This window comes from Pezoporus flaviventris, unplaced genomic scaffold (assembly GCF_033815535.1).
Source record: "Pezoporus flaviventris isolate CSIRO_AGI_PZ_B2104156 unplaced genomic scaffold, CSIRO_AGI_Pfla_v1 ptg000007l, whole genome shotgun sequence".
Lineage (NCBI taxonomy): Eukaryota > Metazoa > Chordata > Aves > Psittaciformes > Psittacidae > Pezoporus > Pezoporus flaviventris.
Window position 1 is genome coordinate 33,708,256 of NW_026892555.1, and position 25,850 is coordinate 33,734,105.

Below are 25,850 nucleotides of genomic sequence, written 5' to 3' on the forward strand. Positions count from 1 at the left end.
AATGATTTCCCATTCATCACTTGGCACCGGATGCTCATACCCACTGCAGACTACAAATACTCTCTTTGCTGAACTAACCTGTTATTTAAGTATTCAGAGCCAAAAGTAAGCAGGGAAGCCACGTATTTTGGCACCTGTACTCAGCTGAAATAAATTCCTGAGACAAACAACTTCACCTAGTCTTAAGCACAGTTTTATCTCTTGATAGGTTTGCTACTGTGGTAAGAATTGAAATTGTACCTGTTTTCAGACTTTAGTGTTTGCAACTGCTGTGTTATTCTGCAATAAAGTCTTCACTGAGTCTCCTTTTCTGCAGGCTAAACAACCCAAACTCCCTCAGATGCTCCTCATAAGGCTTGTTCTCTAGAGCCTTCACCAGCTTCATTGACCCTCTTTGGATGCACCTTTATGTCTTTCTTGGAGTGAGGGGCCCAGAACTGAACACAGTATTCAAGGTGCAGCCTCACCAGTGCCAAGTACCACAGGATGTTCACTTTCCTAGTCCTGGTGGGCACAGTATTACTGATACAAGCCAGGATGCTGTTGATCTTCTCGGTTACCTCAGCATACTGATGATTAATATTCAACCTAAGAAAAACAAAGTAGTGTTTTGGCTGTATTGAGTTCAGCTGTTTGAGTGCTGAGCAAACACGAACAGGTACCAAGCAGAAACTTGATAAAAATTAAAAATAGTACCCTACAAAACTATCTTATCCATCAGGATTATAAATAAGTAAACAAATGTGGTGAGTCTTTCTTTTTTTAAAGGAGGGTAAACAAATCAAGGGTAAATCCTCAATCCTGCCAGAAAGCACTAGCTGCTCAGAAACGTCTAGGATATTGTACTTCTTTGGTGTATTCCTCGGCATTATCTTATGGCAAAACTTGGAGCAAAAAGAGGAATACCTCATCAGCTCACCCTGCATCAAACCGCAACAAATGTCACCATTTGCACGAATATCTAGATTTAATACCAGATCTTTAAAATCAGAGTTGAGTGAAAAAAACAGTGCAATTCATAACACAACGCAAACTGAGAAGGGAAGTAGGAAGAAACTCTGTGAGGATAAACAGCAAACTTTTCCTGCACGAGCATAGGTTTTGTGTATGTTTCCCACTTTCGGAGATAGTCTACATTGGAGACAGGACCCTGGATAAAATGGATCATCAGGTGGCCCAGCTTTCTATTTTCATAAATCATTAAATAAATAAAATAATCACTGTGTCCTTTCTTCTCACTTTGCAGCAGACGCTATAACTGAGGTCTCGTCTCCCGAACACTTCATGACCGCGGTGTGTACCGCAGACACCCCGAAAGCTGGCTGGGGCTGACCGCGGTGCCTATATCGCTTGAGGCACTCCGCTGACTTTCTCAGTCACCGCCGCGAAGCTGCGGCGCTCGGCAGCTCCCAGGGGAGGGAGAGCCCCGACACCGGGCAGCCGGTGGCAAAGCCAGCCCTGCCCCCGGGCTCACCCTCCAGGTGCTCCACAGGCTCTTCGGGGGGGTGTTACTAGGGCTGCCCCTATGCGCTGTCGGTGCAGGTCGCGAGTGTCGCGGAGCCTCTTCCTTATCAGCTACGAGGGGAGACTGGAAGAGGGGCGAGTGCCAAGCGGCATCGCCCAGCTTTGCCCTGCCCGGCGGCGGCAGCTGCCGCGCCTGCGCTCCACTGAACCGCCCGGGGAGGCGGAGGCGGCCGAGGGGGACCGGGCGTTGGGTGACGGGCGCGGGGCCCCGCTGGTTGCCCGGCTCTGCCGCCTCCAGCTCCGCAGGCACGGTGAGTAGCCCCGTCTTTCCGCCCCGCCGCAGCCGGGAGGAAGGAGCCCGGTGCTCCCCGCCGGCTCCCTCCCTCTGCCTACACCGGGGGTCGGGGGAGAGCAGCCTCTGGGGTCCGGCTGCCCGGTCTGCCGCTACGTCCCCAGCCCGCCCTTCCATGCGGCCGCACCGAGCAGAAGGCGGCGGGGAGACAAAAGCGGACAAAGGAGACAAAACGCGTGTTTCGCTGCCGGGTAGGTAGGGCTGCGCATCACTGGTCGCCCGGCGGTCCCGCGTGTCCGCGGGCTCGGGGGGCACCCAGGAAAGCTTGGGCGGCGAGGTCGGCCCCGGGGTGCTGGCTCCTAGGGTGCCTGCCTCCGGTGCCCGGTATCGGCTTTGTTCTCTCCTCCGCCCGCTGCTGCTCCCCGGGCCGCCGAGTTGTAGCGGAGTATTTATTTCAGCGTGTTTATTTTTAGGCTGGAAATAAAAGGCTTGGCACGGCGACCTCTGGTTGTCGCATCCGGCGCCTAATAAAAGGGTCGCACTCTGGTCGAGGCCCAAGGACGTGTGTGTCAGCCCCTGTTCTTATGTAAATCCGTGTGCTGACCCCAAGGACGCGGTCCCTGGGGCACTCCCGCGACCCTCCTCCCGGTATGGGCAGTGGGAGCTCCCCGGAGCTGAACTCAGCCCGTGGGGTCGGGCCGGCAGAGACCGGGGCTGCGGTGGTGGGGCAAGGGGCGGTGGGCCAGGGGCGGTGGGGCCGGCGCCGCTGACCTCCCGTGCTTGCTCTCCGCCCCGCAGATCGGCAGCACCCCCCGCAGATCGGAGCTCTTGACACCGGTGTTGGCGGCGCGGAGAGAGGAGGATGCGGTCGGCGGAGCGGCAGCGGGCGGCACTTCCCCGCGGCGGGTGGGCTGCTCGCGAGGCCCCGGCGGGCAGCTGCTGAGCGCGGTGCCGCGGGCATGCTGCGGCGGGGGGCAGGAGCCGACGGCAGCGGAGCGAGACTGAGGGAGGATGGAGCCACAAAGGACTTTGGCTGACACGTGCGGCTAGGGCCACCCCTTTCCCTCCCTCCTCCCCTCCCCGCTATGTTGCGCTCCTGCCGGGCCCCTCAGCGCGCTCGACGCACGGCGGCGATGGAGCCTGCCAGGCTCCTCTGAGGCCACGGCCGGACCCAGCATGGCCTCTGCAGGGACCCCGGCTCAGAGGCGCCCCGGGGCGGAGCGGACGGCGGTAGCGGCGGGGGGCCGGGCGGAGGCGCCGCGGGGCCGCAGCCTGCCCGCGTCCGGCGGGGCGGCGCCGCTGGGCCGCGGGGCCGCGCTCGGCTCCCCCCTGGCGGCCGGGGGGGGCGGCGGCGAGACTCCGCCGAGCCCCGCCGCGGGACCGGCTCCCGAGGACGAACGGGCCGGGAGCGCCAGCGGGAGCTTCTCCTGGAGGACAGAGCGGGGCCGGCCGGCGGTGCCCGGGCGCGGGGTGTCCCCGGGGCCCCCGCTGCCGCCGCCACCGGTGCTGCTGGCGGGCCCCCCGGGCAGAGCGTGCCTGCGGGCTGTGCTGGCGGACTCGCGCTTCTTCCTGGTGTGCATGTGCTTCCTGACCTTCATCCAGTCCCTCATGGTCTCCGGCTACCTGAGCAGCGTCATCACCACCATCGAGCGGAGATACAGCCTCAAGAGCTCGGAGTCAGGGCTGCTGGTCAGCTGCTTTGACATTGGGAGCCTGGTGGTGGTGGTCTTCATCAGCTACTTTGGGGGGCGTGGACGGAGGCCGCTCTGGCTGGCTGTAGGGGGGTTTTTCATCGCCCTTGGGGCTGCACTCTTCTCCTTACCTCATTTCATCTCTCCACCATACCAGATTCAGGAATTGAACTCCTCTGTCAGTAACGAGGGCTTGTGTGTGACTGGCAATGGCACCGCCAAAGAGCAGTGGGAGTCGCCAGCCTGTGTCAAGGACTCCGGTGGAAATGACCACTCTCTCTATGTAGCTTTATTCATTTGTGCCCAAATCCTCATTGGCATGGGCTCCACACCCATCTATACCTTGGGACCAACCTACTTAGATGACAATGTCAAGAAAGAAAACGCCTCGCTTTACCTAGGTAAGGCATCTAAGAACCAGGGTGCTTTGAAGGCAGATCTCTCTGAGGGACCAGTTGCAGGTACTGCTGCCCTGTGCTTTCTGAACAACATCCTTGCTAAGCTTTCCTTCCAAAGTGAACTGTTGAAGTAAAATTGCCATGCTTTCCTGTTTTTAAAATGTTTTGTGGAGTGGTGAACCACAGTGACAAGTGGAGCTAAGGTGGTGGGTGTAGAGGCTGCTGGGCTCTCACGCTCCTGCATGGGGACCAGGACGCCAGAGAAGGTTGGCTTCCCTGGCACTTTTCAGCACTTGACATTAGCAGGTGACGTGTTCAGAAAGCAATGTTAAAGTTTGCCATGCCCCTTCAAGTTTCTTTTTGCTAATGCAAAAACTGTATATTCCTAAATTTTGGTCAGGGTGCCTCAAGCCTGAAGTCTCTATGATGTTAATGTTTTATGAGCACTTTGAGAGATTTTGGCATGCTTTGTTTTACTTTCCTAGCATTTGTTTATCTTTAGCTAGCAGTGAATTTCGGCTGGCATTGATAAGTAATCTGGCAACTCAAAAAGAATTAATAAGCATTGATAAAACAGCAGGTAAAACCTTTAAGAGCTCGAGACCTCAAGGGACACAACAAAATGACAGTCCAGTCTGGCACCTGGCTTTCGACAGGTACAGACAGGTCTTACTGATAGTTGTGCTTTTATCACAGGAGAAAGTAGTTTCTCAGAGAACTGGGTACTAAACTTTTTTGGAGTTTCAACATGGTAATGAACACCATACATTTTTGATAGCTTGTACAATACGTAAGAAGATTGACTGTTCTATAACTTTGCATTAGTATCCTGCAGGATTCTGTAAGAAATTAACCTCACATACTCCTTCAAATTCTTTTCAATTAAGGAGAGGCACTTATGGGGCTGAGAGCTGCCAAGGGCTTTTGGATGCTCAGCATTACCATCTGCAGTTCAGCTTACTTTGATTTCATGATAACAGTGAAGATAATCATTCCATGTAAAACAGACATGCATGAAAGGAATACACTTAGGAGTGTGTGTGTGTAATTACTTTATTAAGTGAAAGCGGTGATCCAGATGAGTATTTTTATTCCTTTTGACCTGTTGTTCAGCAATTTATCTGTTCCCTGAACTGTTTTAAAGCCATGCATGGTCTATGTGCCGTGTCTTGAGAGAGCCTGAGGCACTTTGGGTTTTCAGAAGGAGGGAGAGGTATTAATCTGTTTTTTTTCTGTTGTTTTCACAGTATTGCTAATCTGCCTAGTGAAATACTTGTCAAAGTGTTTTTCCTCTCTTCCCTCTGAGAAAGGTTAAGTGGCATGGAAACATAGATTAACCTAGAATCAACGTTATTGGCAGTATGAAAAAACAGAGCGTCTCATTGGTGAAGTTAGTAATTGTAGTTTGGAGCAACAGATGAGGCTGAAACTTTTACAAATAGATGATTTCATACCATCCTCAAGCACATGGGAGAAAAGGAAATGGAAAAGCTGTAGGTGAGAAATGAAGGTTAAAAGTGATGAACTGTGGAGAGGAGGAGGAAGTCTTTACCAAAGGGAGCAGCAGGGTCAGTGTCTGGAAATCCTCACTGTGCTGGCTACTGAAGGGCTTCTAAAACAGGAAATCGTAATAAAGTGACTCAGGTAACTTTTAATTGCATCAAAGATCAGCCTTAAAGTTAACAAAGCTGCTGTTGGAAGGCTATGTGACCCTTTACCTGCCGGCACTGAAGGCAGCTTTGATCCATACTGAGGGTCCCCTTGTGTTTGTATGTTGTGATTCAGAAGAGTAAAGATGAGGTACCTGGCTACAGTATACATGCAAAATTGATGTCTGATTGTAACCACAGGGAGAGGAATTAAAATAAACACAAAGCATGTTTAAACATTGAGTAAAATGTACCATTACATCCGTTCAGTCTTTAAGCTACTCAGGGCTAGAAGTGATGTTGCTTCCCACTGGAAATCTTTTTTAAATAGTGTGAAATTCTAAGTAAACTTTTAACTTGTTCAGATTTGAATATTTGCCTCACTATAGACTTAGGCAAATGACTCAGGGGCAGGAGTAAAGTCTGAGTTCCGTAGGGGGAAAAAAAAAAAAAGAAGAGCATTGTTTGCCATGTTGATGTGAGCAAACATGTTTTTTTGGAGCTTCTCAGTGGTTTGGAATGTTTCCTGTTCTCAAGGAGAGGGATTCGTGGACGGCTGGCAGCCCAGCTGGGTACAAGGATAGGATAGAGGAGGCTAGGGCATGGCTCTGCAGGCCAGCTACCATGGTATGATTTTATTACCGGGGCAAGCTATGCACATGATGTCAAAATATACAATGTATGCATGCGTGTGGGTGTGAGCTAGCAAGAAGTCTTGGAGTGGGCCATGGGACCTGAAGTTTTGAAAAGAGAAGAAAGCCTGTTGAAACAGATCCCAGTCACACTGATGCATGTCTGAGTGAGGACACTGCATTTAAAAAAAGTAACCTCTAACACAAAGTGGAAGGTCACTAACATGTTTGTGATCATGCTGGCATTGCTTTCTATGGCTTTCTTATGTCAAAGAAAAGTAGCATATATAAACATGCGTTCAGATGAGAGACATTTGTTTACAAGCGTGCACATGATGAAAGTTCCATTGAGCTGCAGAACTGGAGAGCTCTTCAGTTTTGCGAGTGTGTCCACTAAGGGTAGGTCAGTAAAGCCACCCTGAGTATTACTAATCCTGATTCTACAAAAACTCACCTTATGTGGCTGTGGAAGCTATCTTATTTATTTTCCAAGTTAATCCAGCTCAGGGCTCAAGTGGCAATAGCATATCCTCTTAAGTGTAGGCATGCAAGCTCCATGTGGACAGCTGTTTTAACATTCCTGGCTGGAAGTCCTGCTCTCAAAAAACATATTCGATGCTTATACATAGTCTCTTGGCTAGCTACACTTAAGTCCATCTGTCAGGGTGGCACGGGGCCAGCTTACAAGGTGTTATGTCATTTTTAGTAAGACAGAGGTGCCAAGAAGGGATGTGTATTTGGGTTGCCTGCATAGCAATGTGCAAGCTCACTCTTCCGTGGCATGTTTCTTCCTTGTGAAGGCAGTGCCATCTCCAGGTCCTCCTGCCCCTTAAACCTGGCGGTACTTTGATGCCTCGATGCTAACTTTGAGAAAATGTATGACATCAGGCTTGGAAGCAAGTGATGATTGTAACAGGTGTCTAGGAAATACAAGAACCAGCTCCCTTAATCACAGATAATCCAAAATGGAAGTTACACACTTTCTATAAAAATTGGGCAATCACTAAATTGTCCTTATCCTCTCCTAAGGTCTCTTCCTTCTGTGCTCAGTTGTACCATAGCATGTCTGTTGTCGGCTGTCTGATGTGTGCAAGTTTTCCTTTTGATTAATTAAATTAAATTAATTGCAATTTAATTAGGATTTGAATTGGACTTCACAAGTCTTGGTGTTTCTCCTACTTGTCAGATTCTAGCACTTCAAACAGCATGTTTTTCCCAAAAACAGTGGTTTTTTTTTGTTGTTTTCTTTTTTTTTTTTTTTGTAGGGAGCCAGTAGTTTGTCTTGAATGTGAGTTTTCCTTGTGATTGTATCATGATTTTTAAAAGCAGTTCCTTAAAATTAACTGTGGCACTTGGAAAGGGAAGTTTTATTAGTGGCATTAAAGTGCCTGAATAATTTTTAGATATTTTGCTTCTTTTGGAAGTGGGTATTGTAACAGAGGTATTTACTTTGAAATTTTATGCATAGAAAGACAAATATTTTAGCATCCAGGAGTGTCTTTCACCAGTACCCCAAGAATGACTAGTGGATAAATTAATCATTGTGCTAAGGATGTTTTATTTCAGTTTCCACAACATTGTAGGTTAGGATATGATATGAGAAAGTGTCTAAGTTGGTTTAATTTCATGCAAACTCTCCATAGTTTTGGGAACAAACCGTAATTACAAAATGCAAAGATAAAGCTTTTATGAGATCAGAGCTGAAAAATTGCATAAACCTGTGTAAGTGGGTTTGCTACAGATAATGGCTTGAGAGCCGGGGAGGTAAAATGCTTTCCTGACCAGGAAAAAGAATAAATATTTAGACTAGCTCCAAAAATATTTTGGGCTCTGGCTCTGTTTTCATGAGGATCATTTGTGGTTTGCTGTTTATAGCATTAGGTAAACTGTTTCACTGTGATTGTATTCTGCTTGGAAATCACCTTCTAACCAGTGTTTTTCTGCCAGGTGTTCTGTGTACCCCTCACATCTTTCATAGATTTATCCATAGCCTGTATATATGTGTATATGTTGATTGTATTTATTGTATTTCTAGTTAAATCTACCCCTGTATCCATGTCCCACCTGGAAGGAGAAGGCAGGAGTAGTTTCACATACTCCTTCAGAAACCCATGATCTCTGCCTGCTGGGTCTCAGGGCAGAGTCCAGCTGTTACAGAGCTGGGCCATAACATGCCATTGTCTGCATATTTGCGCAGGAAGCAATGGATATTTGTTTCACTTTGATTCGTTTTGGTCTGGCACTTCTGGGGTTACAGATGCCACTGGAGGACAGGAGCTGGAACCTGGTGAGGGCATTTCAGTCCTCTGTATGGACGCTGCAAGATCACTGAGGATTTCCAAGGCAGGATCAACTTTCTGACTGAGCAGAAGGGACTGCCTGGAAGCAGTGAAATGGCAGATCAGCATTTCATTTTATTCTCATTATTTAGCCTATGACCACTTGTGGTTTTCACTGAGTATGCTTCCTGCTACCCGACACCCGAAAAGGCTAGTTTCCTACAGGGTTTTCTCAGCATTGATCTCTGTAATTGGTAAACCATACAGACACAGTATATTTATTTTTACAGCATGCCTGTGAGGAGGCAGGATTTTATGAAACAGAAATTGAAGCAAAAGGGCATGTTTTTTCGTTTGCTGTGTTTCCCTTGTAAAAGAACAGTGTGCTGAGCTTATCCCTCAAATACAGGATCTGAGTTTATTTGGTTGAAAGCCACATCTTGGTGTATCATCTGTATGCTAACACTAAGACTTGGCCTATCAACAGTCTTTTTTGTACAAGCACATGCTTTCTTTGTTTGCACACTGCTGGGCAGAGGTAGTTGCAGGCTGAGTGCACTGTGCTCGCCTGGGTGTAGAGAGCATCATGACATGCAAGTAAAGTGACTGCAGGTCTGTTTGTGCACACAGGTTGTACTGTTTTCTCACACAAGATGATTTAGAGGGTTCAATATTGTGATTCTCTGGCATTTCTATGGCATCTTTTTGTTAAAACACTGATCAGGCGCCAGACATGGTTCCTAATAATTAAAGTAGCACTATGCAATTCTGTTGCCCTTTCCTATAGCTGCGGAAATAGAAAGGGTAAATTCTACTCCACTTTAGTCACCTGCTCAATAGGTGGACTCACACTTATTTTCTTTTTCATAGTATAATCCTAGATTGGTGGTTTTCTATGTCTGTGTAAGTAGTGTGTGCATACAGTGAGTTCAGTGAAAGGTTGGGGCAGCCTTTCCTCTGGTTTTCTGCCTGAGGGATTTAGTGTCATGACTGATATACCTTCCCTTGCCCTGCCAGTGTCATGTCCTTTAAGGATGCTTTCTGCATCTCTTGCATTGTGACCTTGCCATGAGCTATGTCATTATTCACAAGCAGCTGTATTGACAAAACATCTCTTGAAATGAATAGCAAAATGTGCTTTGCCCTTCACAGGAGCAAGAAGAGACTTACGCACATACTTTCCTGTTAGTCCCTTTCTTTTATGTTGAAGAAGAAAAACTGAGTTGAATCCAGGGGTCTGAAAGTCACTGAAGTCCCAAGGCTCAGTTGTTTTCTTTGCTTAGCACTTGTCTAAATGCTTCACATATAATTTCTGAGGCTGACAATACCTTGAACTTGGTAGTGTTGTTTTCTTGGGAAGCAGCTCCTTTCTTCTTTAGTGAGCTCTGCAGCAGGGCTGGTTTGGGCAGACAAGCATCTGAACCTGCCGTGGTCCCCAGAGAAGCTTGGAAACTTAGATGTGAGAGTGGCCGTTTAGTAACAGCTTGTTTATACCTTCTCCCAGGAACTGAAGGCTTGGGATCTAGTGTCTGATTACCCTAGGGCTGGAAACTTTAGCTGTCTGCTGGATACACCAACTATTTTGTAAAGGGTCACTCTAACTACTCTTCTTGCAAGAGGATTAGAGATGCTTTGTGTTTCATGTATTTTCACTTAACTTTCATTCAGTGACTGCCTCACCTGGGAGGGCTTAATTGCAGTGAAAAGTGCTTATGCAGTCAAAAGAGAGGACACCGGATTTCTCTTTATCTACCGTCATTCAAAGATATATAAGCTTCTGTCTTGGCTGTGCAGGGAACGCAGGACATTATATAACTGAGGCTTGACCTGCTGTTTCATCCTGAAGGCCAACAGCTAAAAATTCCAGTTTTAAAAATAGGTAAATGGATTTCATCCATGGATTTTAAAAGGGAAGTAAATAACCATATTAGATTCGAGTCTCACGCTGTTTTTTTAATCCTATTTTAGGTCTTTTTTACCCTGATAGCACTTTCAAAACCCCTTGTTACTTGGGAAGCATGAACTCAGATTTCATTTTTTGTTGTTTTTACATATCTTTCCTATTTCTTTTAAAAAGAGTTGAGAAGTTACTGTGCAAAAGTGGCACAAACTTGTACTGGTCCCCCCTGGCAGTTGTTGCCTATGGGGGTCAAAGTAAGTGTTAGCGCTATCTGGCACCGCTGATGGATGTGGTGGTGCCAGATGGACTCTGAGGGCAGGGCAAGCCATTGCCTGCCTTCCTGTGAATCCTTGCCAGAGCTGTCAATTTCATCTCCAAGTCCAAGGGTGCCTCTGCAGCGTCCCACAGCAGCTACAGGGGATGCTGAGAGTCATTAGAGCTGTAATCTGAAGGCACTGAAACGACACAGTCAGAAGAGGGAAACGTTTTCCCCAGGGAGCCTCTAGGAGGGAGGGCTATGCACATAGAGCAAACGTCTGGGTCCTGGTGCCCATGCTTTTATTCAAGTGCAGTGGTGCTTTTAGTGCAGCTTGCTCGGACTATCTGGGCACATGGACTGGAGCTAGCAAAGTTGACAACAGACAGCTCTGCAGTGTGCATGCAAGCTAATTTCACTTGTGTCAGTCAGATCCATACCCCAACTCCTTCCAAGTGCCGAGAATATAATAGGACATTTCCTGTGATGGGAAAGAATATGTCAGCATCTGGCAGCATGGAGAAGTATAGGCTGTGTCCCACTTTGCTGCTGAAGAGTTAGGAGTTTGGGCATCTGTTGCACTGTCACAAGGCCAGAAATTCATTCACACTGCATGGCATTAACGGGAGAGCTAGGAAACCCCAGCCTGTCCTCTTCCCTTCTCTTCTGCCACAGGGAATTTGTTCTTACCTGAGGAATTGGGAAGTGTGAACCCAGGAACTCGAGTGCTATTGTATGCTGCTGTTACACCCAATAGTCTAATCTGAAAGTACTAATTCTCATGTAGGTAAACAGCTTACTTGGCAACAAACACAGATTACACCAGTGAAAAACATCATACTCTGGTATGAATTGCATTTTATGGTGAGTTTGGAGGAGATGCGGTAGGAAACATGTTTATTTTTACTTGTGATTTGAACAAGTAGATATGGAAATTATTCAAAGAAAATAAAGAAACTGTATCACGTGAAGTATTTGCAAAGCAGTACTGCATGTCCACTAATGATATGCTACTGTGCTATTTCTATTCCAACACAGGTTCTTTTTCAGCAGCTTGCTTTCTTTTTGTTAGTTTGCTGGGGTATTTTTTGGGTACTTCCTTTTTCTTTCATATATTGATGTTGAAACTTTCTTTACATTGCACCATGCACAGTAGGACCTGAATCTGATGGTTACCCCCTGTGTCTTGTATCACTGAAAGCCTCAAGAAAGTCTCAACATTGATTTTCTTAAAATCTAGTGCTCCACTGAAATCAGCTGCCAGCTCTTCAGTTCTTTGAATTCAGTGAACTTTTGTAAATTAGCAGCTACTTTCCATATTTATGTCTGTTTTGAATCAGCTTCTTCTAAGTGTTAAAAAGTAGATGCTGGGTGGATTCTCCTGTGATTGTATACTTTCCTTCTGGATTAATTAAAATATTCTCTAGAGTCAGAATATTTCAGATAATCCATATATTAGGTAAGTGGATCTTCTGATAACTTCTGGTTTGCTGTTTAATACCCAAGCTGTAGCTTACACTGGTGTTTGTCACAGATGTGTTCACAGAAGTTGACTTCAGGTGTCATATAGGCACTGCTGAAGTCAAGTGCTCTCAGTCACACCTTAGTTCCCACTTCTCTTTTTTTTTTTCCATCCCTCATTAGATGAAAGTCTGAATACCTGACCTTCCCAGAAGTCATTTTAAGTGATGTGTTTTTATAGATAAACCAAAGTAGACAGGGAAATAGTTGTGAGTACACTGTGGTGGTTGTTAACCTATAATTACTCAAACAGAATGTGTCAAACAAGCCTCATTTGTGTCTAAGAATGTCTAAAGGAAATACTGTTTAAGATAATATCAGATGTTGCTATGTGTTAAGCTTTCCATGTACTTAAAGAGATATTGGTGTATGCAGGTGAGCTGTTGGCTCAGTAGACTTTGCTATGTGTAAGACAACTGAAAACACTACCTTTTCCATTAAACATCCCCAAGGAATCAGCTCATAGACTCAGAGGTCAAAACCACATGAAATTCATAAACAGAATACCCTGAAGATGCTGGTTAGGTGGGATTTTTCAGCTGAACAAAACCAAGGAAAGGTGAAGGATGAGGGGAGGCATAGTGCCAGTGGTATAGGACCAGCAGTGCCTCTGTAGTGCAGTTCAGGGTGGTGGTGGGCAGAGCCAGAAGGCGCTCAGGGCCATGGGCATCTGCTGGGGCCACTTCCAGGTGTAATCCTTGGGAAGGACTGAAGCTGCTGTAGTGTCTGTGAAGTCCAGGAAGGGCCCTGGCAAGGCTGGGGAGTTTTGGGGAGAACAGAGAAGCGTTGCCTTCTGCCTATGTTTCTTTTTCTCACCTGCCCAGCATTTCCTGCTATTGCCCAATATACCTCTCCGCACTGTTCATCAATCCCTGCCATTTCAGTAGCTGTAGTTTAAAAACAATAACAGAAGAATTTGCCACTTTGTGATTTTTGGTATGAATTTACATTTTCTGTTTGTAGCTTCATCCCGGTGAATGAAAAAGAGGCTTAATCTTTTGCCCAGGGAGGTTGTGAATCCCTGGCAGTGTTCAAGACCAGGTTGGACGAGGCCTTGGGTGATATGATTTAGCGTAAGGTGTCCCTGCTCATGGCAGGGGGGTTGGAACTTGATGATCTTAAGGTTCTTTACAACGCTAATTATTCTATGATTCTATGATTAATAGAGAGTGTAACCTTCTGGAGTGCAAATAGCTTCAGTAATAACCCTCCCATTTAAATTAAGTAAAAAATTTGTGGAAGACCAATACATAGTATTAGATTCTGTAATGTCTGTAAACAGGATGAGCAATTTATATTAACTTGATTTAATACAGCTGTCTAGTGACAGAAATAGAGGGTATCCCTAAGGAAATTTTACAGTCATGGGGGAATTTAGATAACACATGAGCTTTTGAGTCTGCAGTATTATAGTGCTGAGGCACACAAATTCAGGCATTTATTTGGTAAGTTACATAATTGCCCTATAATAGGAATTTCAGAAAACTATGTTTCTTCTGCTAATAGCATGACTGAGGGAAGGAATTGGCATTTTTGGATTGTTTGAAAAAAGGAGATGTGAGTTTGTTACTAACCCTGCATTGTGTTATTGGAGGAATATAAGTCCTGTTACGCAAGGAAAATAAAAAGGCTCAGAACTCAGCACTGTACCACTGTAATGTGATGCCATGCTGTAAATAATTTTTCAAAAACATAGCTGAGGACTGAATTCATGCTTAAGAGTAGTAATTTAAATTATAATTCCTAAGTAGGAATTGCACTTTTTTGATATGTGGAAACTCTGTATATTGATTGACCTGAGTGACTGAATATTTTAATGGGACAGTGATTATAACGGCAAAGGTATAGCTGGCTGGTGAATTCCTTTGGCTGCAGAAGCAAAGTAGGCAATAGTATCTGCATGTTTACTCCCATGGCTTCTCCAGATGCTCCGGGAGAAAGAAGGTGATAATTTCTGAGAGTACCTTCTACATTTAAGGCTACCTCTGCAACTGGGCTTATGAAGAAGTGGAAAACATTTCCTCATTAGCTTTTGCTCCTTGCCTTACTTGAGATTTGTTAGCAATTGATTTTTGCTTAGATGTGGACACTTGTTATGCTTACTGAGTTTACAGATAGTTTCACTGACTTTGGGTACTCAGAAGCAAGTAGGACACTGATAGCAAGTAAGGAGGCATTTTACCTTGAAAGCAAAATAAAAAGAGTGGGTAAGACTACCACATCCATGCATTTGTGATGATTAAAATAATATCAGCCTACTGTAAGAAATGAAGTAAACCTGATTGGTTAGGATTTGCCAGACCAGCTAATGGGAAAAGTGTTGAAGAACACTTTTAAACGTGGTGAGTCAGAAGCCTTGGGTCCCTATATGCCTTCTCAGCCTACCATAAAGGTAAGAGGTTCAATTTACTAGAGAAAAATAGAGGAATATGTGAACTAATTTTGAGAGTTCTTACACTGATATTGTTAAAGCAGCCATTACTCCTTTGGGTATGTAGTCATATTTTAAGTATTTGGAAATGTAAAAGCAAGCTGTTTATGATCAGAAAGGTCTATAATTAACTTTTCTTCAACTTTATTCCCCTCTTCATCCTCCCCTGCATCCCCACACTCCAAAATTAAATCCTACAAAAAAGAGCTTCCCATGGGCCTGATGCAGTGCAGTACTTTCAAGAAAACCCCATGTTTTAATTCTCAGAGTTGTACTGTGTAATTATACCTATTTTGAGTCTTGCAGAGACTGAAGAAGGGATTTATTTCATGTCACAGTTTCAGGGTATGTGAGAAATAACATCTCATTGTTTGCCCAAGCTGGCATACTGAAATCTTATACTAACTGTTGGGTCAAGATTTACCACTTTCCTGTAGGAGAAGAAGATGTAACTGATCCAGACAGTGAGAGGAGTGCTGAATGGACATGGTAGAAGAGTTTGATAGCCCTGAGGTTTGTATTAGCAGATAGGCATTCTACACTATTTACCAGCTGCTTTTTGTTTGAATTGTGCCTGACAGGAAAAAAAACGGTGCAGTGTGTAAGGAATGTAGTGAATTTCCTTTGTCTAGTTTAATAAGATGCTCAGAACAGTTATTTTGTGGTCCGAGCATTAGGATTTCTCCAAAGAACAACTGCTGTACTAAGCAACTCTTCAACTTTAGTGCTGAATTAATCCCAGTTTGCATGGCCTGTCCAGAGATATTAGAAGAATTAGTTGCATAGCATTAGAATAGATTGTAGTGTAACCCTTGTGTCAGAGAGTCCCTGCATGCTCTTAGGACTGCCCTCTGCTGCTTCTCTACTGAGTTGGGGTGTGGAGTGTGTGGAGCAGCTTGGTGCTTATTTTTTGGATACAGTTCTGCCCTTAATTTAGGCTGTGTTGCACTCCTGTTATATTGAAAACAAAAGACTTCTTGACATTTTTTGCTTCTCCCCCATTTTCTTGAGCTATAAAAGGGTGTGGAGCTCAGGGAGCTGGCGGCTGGTGCCTTTCTGATGTGGGAAATTTGACTTGAAGAATATATATGTGGGTGTGATGATATGAGGCAGCCTCCTGGTACAACCCCTTGGTGATGTGCTGCATAGTCTTGTTGTACATAGTGCCAAACTAGACAGTAATCCTCTTACGTGGGATTCTGAAGCAAGTAATAATAGAGCATAAGTCAGTGCCATAAGTTCAGAGCTGCTTTTTTGGTAAACATTATCTGTCACTTGTATCTCCGTGATTCTTTAGTACTTCTTAAACTGTATATTAACTAAGTCCTTCTCTCCAGCTGTGTATGTTAATACTTCACAATAGTAATGTCAGCTGCAATCAAGACCTTTCTATTCATCTTTCTAATTGATGCACTTGCTTTAAAAAGGCCACAGAGATTTTGAGTTTTATAATTCAACTCATTTCCTCATATGAAAAAGTCAGATGAGGAAATAGTGCAAGATTAGTCTGCATAAAATGTGTCAATTGTCTTATGAGGCACTCTGAAAGCAATCAGTTACTATCTGCAGGCTGCTCATCCCATTTAGAGAACATGAAGTTGGCTGCTGTGAAGCAGGGCAGACACGACAGGCGTGTGCCGGAGGAGAGAAGCAATTAGCTCTGCAGCAAGCACAGTCAGAGCAGAAAGGAAGGTCTGGAGGCGTTTAATTAATACTAATGTTTTTGTACTGATGAGGGCCAGAGTCATGGTAGGTTACTGCTGCCTTGGTCTTGTTGTTCTCAGGTCTGGCTTCTAATGAACATTACATTTAGAAAAGCTTCCAGAAAAGTTAATAAATCACACTAACTATTGCAGATTCCCAGGCCCCCTGAAGATAAGGAGGTACACCTAGTATTGAATGAGAGTGGGATCCAATCTGTAAAGCTTTTTCACTTTTAGACAGATAGTAAGTTCTTTGGGGATTTTTGTACTAAATTTATTTATGTAATCTGAAATAATGAAAATGCATGTAGTTTATTAAACATTTTTTAAGTCACCAATCCAATTAGGGAACAATAAAACAAGGTTTCTTTGCCATAGTGAAAACAGTTTGGGAACAGGTATCATTTTCATTAATCTGAGTTTGATGGCAGAAGTATTTCCAGTGGAAATATGTTTATCCATCAGTGTATACTTATTTTCATAATTTGACATTTTGAGATGCATTTTTTCTCTTTAATTCTAATTTTTTACTATTCATTTCATCTTGCATTCATTCTTGAGTGGACAGTACTAATAATATCCCATTTGGTTTCAAGACTGCTCTATGTGCAACTCCTCTGGCTCCTGTTTTCATCTATCACATTGTTCAAGACATATTTAGACTCTGGTAGGCTGGAGAAGATGAATTTTTCCATTTGGTTCCACTGAGGATACCAGCTCTGTGGCTTCAGGCTTACCCAATCTGACATTTTGTAGATGTTTCCCTGATGGGTTTCAGCAATGTGTGTTAATAAAAGGATGATCTCTGTGATGATTTCCTGTTTGTGCAGGGGCACTAATGTAATCCAGTTTGACCTGTAATTGCAGACAATTTGGGTAACTCCCAGGGGCCATCCACAAACTTTTCAGTTTTGTTTAGAGATTGCCTGTGTTTAAGTAACCCTGTGTCACCTCTTCTACCAATGGTTATCTGTACAAACAGTTTCATTGTTCCGTTTTGGGAGCAAACTTCCATATCACATTGATGCTAATATATTGTCGTATTGTGCTGAGCGCCTGTTGCTACATATATTCATATATTGTGGGCTTTGTGTGATTAAAGTTTTCTTACTGTACATTACTATATGGTTCAAGAGTTATGTATCAAGGTAATTAGTCTATACTTTCTACAAGGAATAAATCAGAAGTACTGGATTAGAGTCACAAAGTTTAATGATTGCTTACATCACAAGAAAAAAAAGCAGAGTATAAACATTTGGATTTTCCTGGTTTGATGGATTTTTAAGTGTATAACACTTAATTTCCTTAGTCATTTGGGATTCCGCAGCTGAATGTTATTAGTACAGTGTAATAGCTTACAGGTCTGGTAAAAGAACATAACAAGTTGAATTCTGAATTACAGGCTTCCAAATCCCTTTAATATCATCAATATGCTGTTAATATAAAGCAAAAAACAAAACGAAACCAAAACCAAAAGGCTTGTGTTAACTTGAATTGGATCTGGATGCCATGTTTTCTGAAGGCTGTCCTTTAGTTTCTCTCAGTCAGCAGATGTGCTTTCAGCTCAGCATGGCTCATCAGGTCTTCTACTGCACCTCTGTTTTCCTTCCACTGTGGGTGTGTAATGCTGCTGCTTCCCTGGTACTGGGTTGAAGGGTTCTGTCACTCAGTGTGGATCAGACTTGCTGCTGCTCTGACACAGAACTCCCTCACCACCACAGGCCAGGTTCACCCCAGATCTGCTCCCTTGCCTTGCTGGCCCTTATAGGAAGGAGGAGGACAGCTGGGGCAGCCAGAAAGCAGCTCATATAGCTCATGTATTTTTAGTATTTGGAAGAGAGGATTTTTCTTTTATATCATATTTGGAATGATGACTTCCTCATTGCACATCTGTCAGTGCAGTATTTTCTATGTAGGTTTCTTTCCCCTCTATTGTTGAAAATGTTTGAAGCTCATGCACTGTAGTTAACAGTACGTTAGACATTGATACTCTTTTTACACACTTTTAAATACAAATTTTCAAGGTAATATTGTAACTAATAGCAATACATTATTCATTAATGCGGTGCTTATGTAGAATAGCAGCCAAATATAAAACTTACTTGGTTTTATGCAACACTGGATAGTGAAAATAAATGATAAAATAAAGAAAAAATGATGGGAATTGATCATTCCTGTAAAAGACATGCTTCATTTCTTTCCTCTGTAGTAGGATATTTTTTCTCACAGCATCTTGCATAGACAAGCATATATCTCCTGAGGACTGCTGCCAGGCTCACCTTGTGCTCCCTACCTGAAACATTTCAATTTCATTTCTGAAAACCAGGAGACATTAGACTCATGCTGAAGTCTGCCTATTGTAATCTGCTTTCAGATGCTGTGATGATGAGTCAAATAAATAAATAAATAGTGTAGAGTAACCTTTGAGATTAAAATGCTGCCCTTTCACTGAGTAGCACATAGGGAGACTGATATTACAGCCTAATAAGGTGTTTGATTCAGAATAGATTCTTCTTACAATGAAAGGTCAAAGATTTTTACTTTAAAATTAATAAAAGAGAAAGGTAAAGGAAATGCAATAACATTCTTTTGTTGTTGCCTAAAAAATGGCAGTAAATGGAAGTAAGTGGTTTTGAAGAATTGTTAGCTGGTAAAGCTGTGTGAAGGCACAAGGCAGGACAACACCACACACCAGTGTGAAAGGGAACCTGCACTGAACCCCACCAGTGGGGAAGGGCTTATTTTCAAGCCTGACTTGTTGTTCCCCAAATCAGTGCTCCTGTTTTCCATCCAAAGGTCTTCAGGATATTCCTGAAAATAAGCAATAAGGAGAAAAAAAATGTTTCATAATTTTGTTTCTCCCTGCAACAGCCTGCAGATATTTCACTGACTTCTGGGGATTTTTTCCCCCTGTATCACACCAATGTAATGGAGAATATAGTGTGATCTAAGCTTTTTACTTTTTGGTCTCTTTTTAAGGCCTATGCAGACAGTTTATCTTTTACTTCATCTCCTGGGCCAGTTCTTCTATGATTGAAACATTATATATTTCCTGTGATTATATGAAAAATAAAAAAAAAAAAAAAACCCCAAAAAACCCCCACCTCTGTTAAATATAAGATTTTCTTTCTGTACACTTGTAAAGGTACAGCTGAAATGAAAAGATGGATTCATAAAAATGGCTAGAGAAAGCAGTGTCTGTCAGCCGTGTGCTGAATATCTCAAAGATAAAAGCCTGGGATGGTAATTGAATTGTCCCTCCTCCAGAAAAGGAGTTGTGTGCTGTTAATAGTTTTCTACACATTGTTTCATATGTGTGAAACTGAGAAGTAACATTTTAGTTTGGTTACTCTGTTATATTTGCTAAGAATAAGTGTCAGATTCTGCTGCAGTATCTCTGCTAGTTTGTCGCTGCAGTGTTTTGATCTTTTAGTTGCTAGTTTATTCCCAACGTTTTTAGTATTTGAAAAGCATAATACTCTGTTATTATCATTTGTCTGTTCTGAAGGAAACATTTGCCTGTGTGTTTTATTATATGACTTAGCAGATGGTGATTTAACTGCACTTAATCCAGCAAGAATCCTCGTTCTGTAAGTATGTTTCTGGCTCAGAAAATCTCTGCAAAACGCTTAGAAAGCAGTGAGCAAATTTGGGAGTACAAATGGAATAGCCGTAACGTGTTTGACAAGGGTTTACACAGTTTTGTGGGTTATAATCGGCTGCTAGACAAGGATGTGTCACTCCAGTGTAACATTTGGTGACCTCAGTGATGCAGCAGGTGAACTGCTTGATTTAGGGGAGGAGGAAATTGTGTCAAGAGGTATCTCAAACTGAAGTTACTGTGCAGTGTTTGATTCCTGTATTCTGTGTATGAGTGTTACCATGCTATACCTTATAAAACAGCTGAAGAACTTTACCTCTATAAAAGGCTACAGTAGATGAATATCTGTATTTCTCAGAAGGTCTGTATTTCTTTCTCCAAAGACCCTTTTATAACCTGTTCTGTTTTGTCTGAGCCACTTGTGGTCTGAGTGTAGGGTCAGCACTGATGGCAGAAGTAGACTTTACCAGTATGACCTGTAATTAAGGGTCCAGTAGCGTGTGAAGACAATCTCTCTTCTACGACTCCCTTACAGTGGAAAGATGCCAGATTGATTTTCATTAGACTTGGAACAGCTCTGACAACAGCAGAGACCCCTGGTAACACTTGCAATCAGGATTATTCCAGGTAACTCCAATATCATTCTGGCAGGACCTCCCTGTCAATCTCTCTCTGTGAAAAGAATTTAATAACTCAGGTTAGGATTTCTCTAGGAGCCTAAGGAAGTCAGGGGGTCTGACTTTCAATGAATTTCAGTGGGATTTAGGGCTCAAATTTAATTTTCTTTGCAAACACAAGCCGAGAGTTTCAACAGGTAACTTGCTTGTGGTAAACTGGTGGAAAGCTGTTATAGTTCACAGATTATATGCATAAGTATAATCTTGCAACTGAATTTTCCTAATGTAAATAACAAAAGCCATGTTCCCTATGAGAAGGGATGCAAATGGATGAAGAAACTGAAAAAAAAAGAGTCACTGAATTCCTTGAGAAAACAAAATCTGTTATGAAATGTATTTTATTTTCATAGGTTCTTAATACTTTTTCCTAAGCCTGGCTGAGCAGTCTCTGTGTCTTCAGGCACCAGTACCAGCTCCTGTTTTTCTGGGATGTTCTTGCTTTTTGGTCAGCCTAGCAGAGATGCCACAGGGTGGCTCAGGATAGCCTGGAGTTCCCCCACCTGCCACAGTCTGTATCAAGGCCACCTATTCTGGGTCTCTCTCTGCTAAATGGTCAACTGATACAGCAGTGAAATATGTAAAGGACAGGGGGCCAGCTCTGGTCCTTCTCTTATCTGGGTAAAGCCTTTGGAGATGTCTTGAGGCAGCATGGCCAAGAAAGAAAGGTAAAGAGGTTTCTTGTCTCTTGGCATCCTTCTTCGCAAAGGATGATGACTTTTTGCAAGATCTACTATTAGAGATGAAAAAAGAATTTATAGGATAATTTCATGTTTTATTGAGCCAGAAAGGGCTGTTAATGTTCATTTACTCTGATATCTGTGTTGAATCCGATTTCATGAGAGCATTGTCCCTATGCAAAGCTCTATTTATATAAAACCATTTAGCTTAAAATGAACCACTTACAGTTAACAGGAAGTCTGCCACATTCATAAGAATATAATATAGTTAATTATCCTGTTAAAAAGTTACTGCTATGAAAGTGTGCCTTAAGTTGGAGAAAAGTCATTTGTATGTAACCTCTAGCCACCACATCTGTCTGCTAAATGCGAAAGCATCTTTTACTGTTGGAGAATAACAATATGCCTAATAATCTGCTAAACTAAGTAGCTGAAAAACAAAGCTGTCATGCCTAGTTCTACTCATGGAAGACAGAAAGACACAGGAATTAACACTAATTATTTAAAAAAATTACAGACTAAATAGAAGGATATTGGCCAATTTTCCACAAAACATGTCAGCTGAGTAATTAAATTGCCTAATTAGTGTAAGTAAGCTGATTTTGAATTTTTCAGGTTTTGTAAAATGACCGTGCATGGTGTTTGGAAAAGTATTTTTGAACATCAGGAAGAATCCCTGTAATATAAATACATTTCTCTTGGAAATGCTAACACTGCAAGTTAGTAATACATAATTTATTAACGTATTAACATAACTTACTGTGACTGGGAATAAACTGCAAATGGACCCCTAAATCACAGTGACAATTTATATCTTAAAAAGGAAGACAAATGTAATTATGATATTAAGAAGAGCTTTTTATAAGAGCAATAAATTTTTCAATGCTACATTTGGTTTTTAAACTATGCTATTTACTAGCACTGATAAAGATGTTCTGATGGTTTTGCCTTGGCAAATTATGATTCAGTTAAATATTGATTTTGGGGATATATTGATTTAATATTTTTAGTAGTGTAATTTATTTTTTTATATTTATATTTAACTAACGTTGCATTATTTTGACCTTAATGTAGGAATACAGGTTAGTATTTAGAAAAAATCAAGTTTTTACTTGACACAGACAAAACCAAAACAAAAGAAACTTAACAAAACTTCACATCCTTTGATCTAGGGGATTTATCAGGGCCTTTTCAGGGATCAGCAACAGCAGCTCTGTGCTTCTGTATTCTATATCATTGACTGTGTCAAGAGTGCTAGGGTCATTTGGGAATTGTTTCTTTGTGGGGCACCCATTAGCTCCTTAACTATGGGAAAGGAGGTGCTGGGGCATTCTTGCTGGCATTTCTCTGTAGTCTGGGATATCTGCACAAGGGTGAAAATAACCCTTTCCTTAACTCAGGGTTATTTCTTCTTTAATTCAAAATATTAAATCCCGGGAGTCTTAGTGCAGTGAATCCAAGTCAAGACTTAGAAGCTCACAGTGGTCCTGGTATGTGGTGTTGCCACAGGGTTATACAGAACTTTCTTTTGCTTTGCTGATGCTAAGGCCATCTGGTCTGTGGTTAGGCTTTTCGTGGCCTGGGTTTTGTGCAAAACGTGTTATTTAGATAGTATCAAACTAGATATCTAACCTTGGCTATTGAAGATCTGGCTAAGCACTGTTTTCTTCTAGGTGGTTTTGATTGTCCTGCCCTAATTCTATTAGAAGTTGTGATTAGAGTCATTAAGAACATTTTGCTGTTGCATCAAACCCAAAAGCATATTTGTAGTGGGCAGTGATGGAGAAGGAAGGGGAAGCCTTTTATTTCTGTCATCCGTCTGTGGTTGATAAGCAGACTGTGCTTGAATGGCGAAGAAATTAATGCTGGTGCTGAAGAAAAATCTTTGTTGTCTCCAAGCAGAACGTGAAGTTGGATAGTCTCTCATTTCTATCTTATGATTCCTCTATGGAGACACGGAGAAGGAGAGACCCCTTGCCTGGAGAGACCTGAAGCTCAGGCTATTTTTCTAGACCTAATTCCAATATCATGAAAATGCCCAAATAATGTTTGTTCCTTTGAGAATAAAGAGCAAATTTTGAAACTTTGGAGGTTTTCATAAAATGGTGATGTTGTCCTATAGCCAAAATAAATAGCCTCTGCTATTTATAACTGTTACACATAAATGGAAATGTTTTTCAGACTCTTTGACCTGTAATAATATTTTCAATATGGTTTCAAATATGGCTATATGACTGTGCATTTCACTTTGCCAATTTTTGTTTGATTTTTTTTTTTGAGTCTATTGCAGCATTCAGCCTTTTTGAATGTAGAATAATAACTTCTTAAGCAACACAATAAATGTTAATAAAACTAACAGGGTCCTCTGCAAATTACTGGAATAATATGCTTTTGCTTACAGGCAGATTCTCAGTCAGATAAGAGTAATGAACTGTAATTCCTGTTCTTTCAGTTGAAAGATGAAAATGCAAGTGCAATTTGCAAAGAAAACAAGAAGAAATACTATTTGGCTTGCTTTGCTTTGCAATCTATTAGCAAGAGATAGTCAAGGGAAAAACAATCACCAGCATTTTCAATAATTAATATGTGCCTCCTAAGCAGAAACAAATTTTTGGAAGGAAATTAATTCTAAGAACATGATTGAAGTAATTTCTGCCCTTACTTCTTTATTCTCTTGTCTTGCTGGTGGGACAAAGGCAAAGTCAATATATATAGAAACTCTCTGACTATCACACCTAACCTTCCCTTTCAGTAGATATTGGGTCTATTTCCATTTCTTCCTCACAGTTTTTTTCCTAGACACAAAAAGTCTGGTTTTGGATAATGCTAAAGTATGTAAAATGTGTATCAAACCTGCTCTGACCAGTGCCATTACCTGGTTTATGAACAATAGCCAGTAAATCCCAGATCCATGGACATTAGGTATTTAATGTACATAGATTTTGCTAAAGAATTGGTGCTTATTCCTGGTTCTTCCCATGGGGCATGATGGCATGCATACTCTTAACATCTGGTCCTGTGCCTGATAAATCTCACCAGGCTCTTCTCTGCCTTTCTTCCAGGAGTGTGTGCATTCTCTCAGTTCAAAGAAGACCTAAATTATATATTCCTGTCTGCTTATGCTGTTAGGCTGCCTGAATGTGATAGAAACCTAGGACATATAGAAACTCCCTGAAATACTCTTCCGGGTTAGGTTCTGCTGCTCTTGTAGTTAATGGACCTGGGCTTTCTCATTGCAATTTTAAATTCATAGGATTTAAAAATACTTCAATATCTTTCATTTGCTTATTCATGATCTGCGTGGTAAGAGACCTTGCAGACGCTCGCAGGCCGAATTTCGTATTTCACAGCTTGATATATCTCAGTTATGATAACCTAAAGAAAAAGGTATCAGATGCAAATGAACAACCCAGCCTCACTTCAGTTTAATTAGAAGTAATGCTAAAGAAATGAAAATTAGTTTGAAGAAGTTGAGATCAACAGATTCTGTAAGCACATGCCTGGGGATAGTCCCTAATGAAAATTAAGTGTAAATGTGGTCTCAACTGCCAAAGCATTAAAAAAAAACAAAGCCAAGCAATTAATAGCCAGAGATCGAGGTATTCCCATTTGACATGACTTAACAGAAAGAGTGAGTGTGAGTAAACAGGCTGCTTCAGTATCTCTTAAGGACAGCCAACAGCTTCATAGAATCACAGAATGGTTTGGGTTGGAAGGGACCTTAAAGCTCACCCAGTTTCAACTGCCTGCCATGGGCAGGGGCACCTTCCACTAGACCAGGTTGATCAAAGTCCCATCTGACCTGCCCTTGAACAGTGCCAGGGACGGGGCCTCCACAGCTTCTTGGAGAGTCACCTGTTCCAGTGCCTCACCACCCTCACAGTAAAGAACTTCTTCCTAATATCTAACCTATTTCTATCTTCCTCTAGTTTAAAGCCATTCCCCCTTGTCCTATCACCTCATGCCTTTGTAAAAAGCCCCTCTTCAGATTTCTCACAGACTCCCTTTCAGCACTGGAAAATGCTCTGAGGTCTCCTTAGAGCCCTCTCTTCTCCAGGATGAAAATCCCCAACTCTCTCAGCCTGTCTTCATAGGGGAGGTGCTCCAGCCCTTGCATCATCTTCGTGGCCTCCTGTGGACTCGCTTCAATAGGGCCATGTCTTTCTCCTGTTGGGGACCCCAGGGCTGGGTGCTGTACCACAGGTGGGGTCTCATGAGAGCAGAGTAGACAGGGAGAATCATGTCCCTCTATCTGCTGGTCATGCTCCTTTTGATGCAGCCCAGCATATGGTTGGATTTCTGGGCTACAGGCACACATTGCTGGGTCATGTTGAGCTTCTTGTCAACAAGCATCCTCAGGTCTTTCTCCTCAGGGCTGCTCTCGATCCATTCTCTGCTGAGCTTGTATTTTTGCTTGGGCTTGCCCAGAAACCACGTGCAGGACCCTTCACTTGGCCTTGTTGAACTTAATGAAGTTTCCCTGGGCCCAAGAAAAGATTTCTTCACCTGATCTCTGGCTGCTTGGACAGTTTCTCAGTTTTCCTCCCAGTCTACCCATCCTTGCTTCCACCCTGTGGAGATGAATTGCTGTTTAGGCATTGTGAGTCTACAGCAAAACCAAGTGACTTGGAGCAGCATTGCAGTGACAGTAAGTATGAGTGGTACACTTTGGGACAGGC

General features: G+C 42.8%; 1 protein-coding gene across 1 annotated transcript in view; it reads left to right on the forward strand.

The window, feature by feature from the left end:
- The first annotated feature begins 2,774 nt into the window (after nucleotides 1-2,774).
- Nucleotides 2,775-25,850, forward strand: part of SLCO5A1 (solute carrier organic anion transporter family member 5A1) — a 65,850-nt gene continuing 42,774 nt past the window's right edge. Inside the window, exon 1 of the mRNA XM_061448314.1 lies at nucleotides 2,775-3,848. Within this exon, the coding sequence (XP_061304298.1) occupies nucleotides 2,933-3,848 (916 nt within the window). The 5' untranslated portion in view covers nucleotides 2,775-2,932. The remainder of the gene's footprint in view (nucleotides 3,849-25,850) is intronic.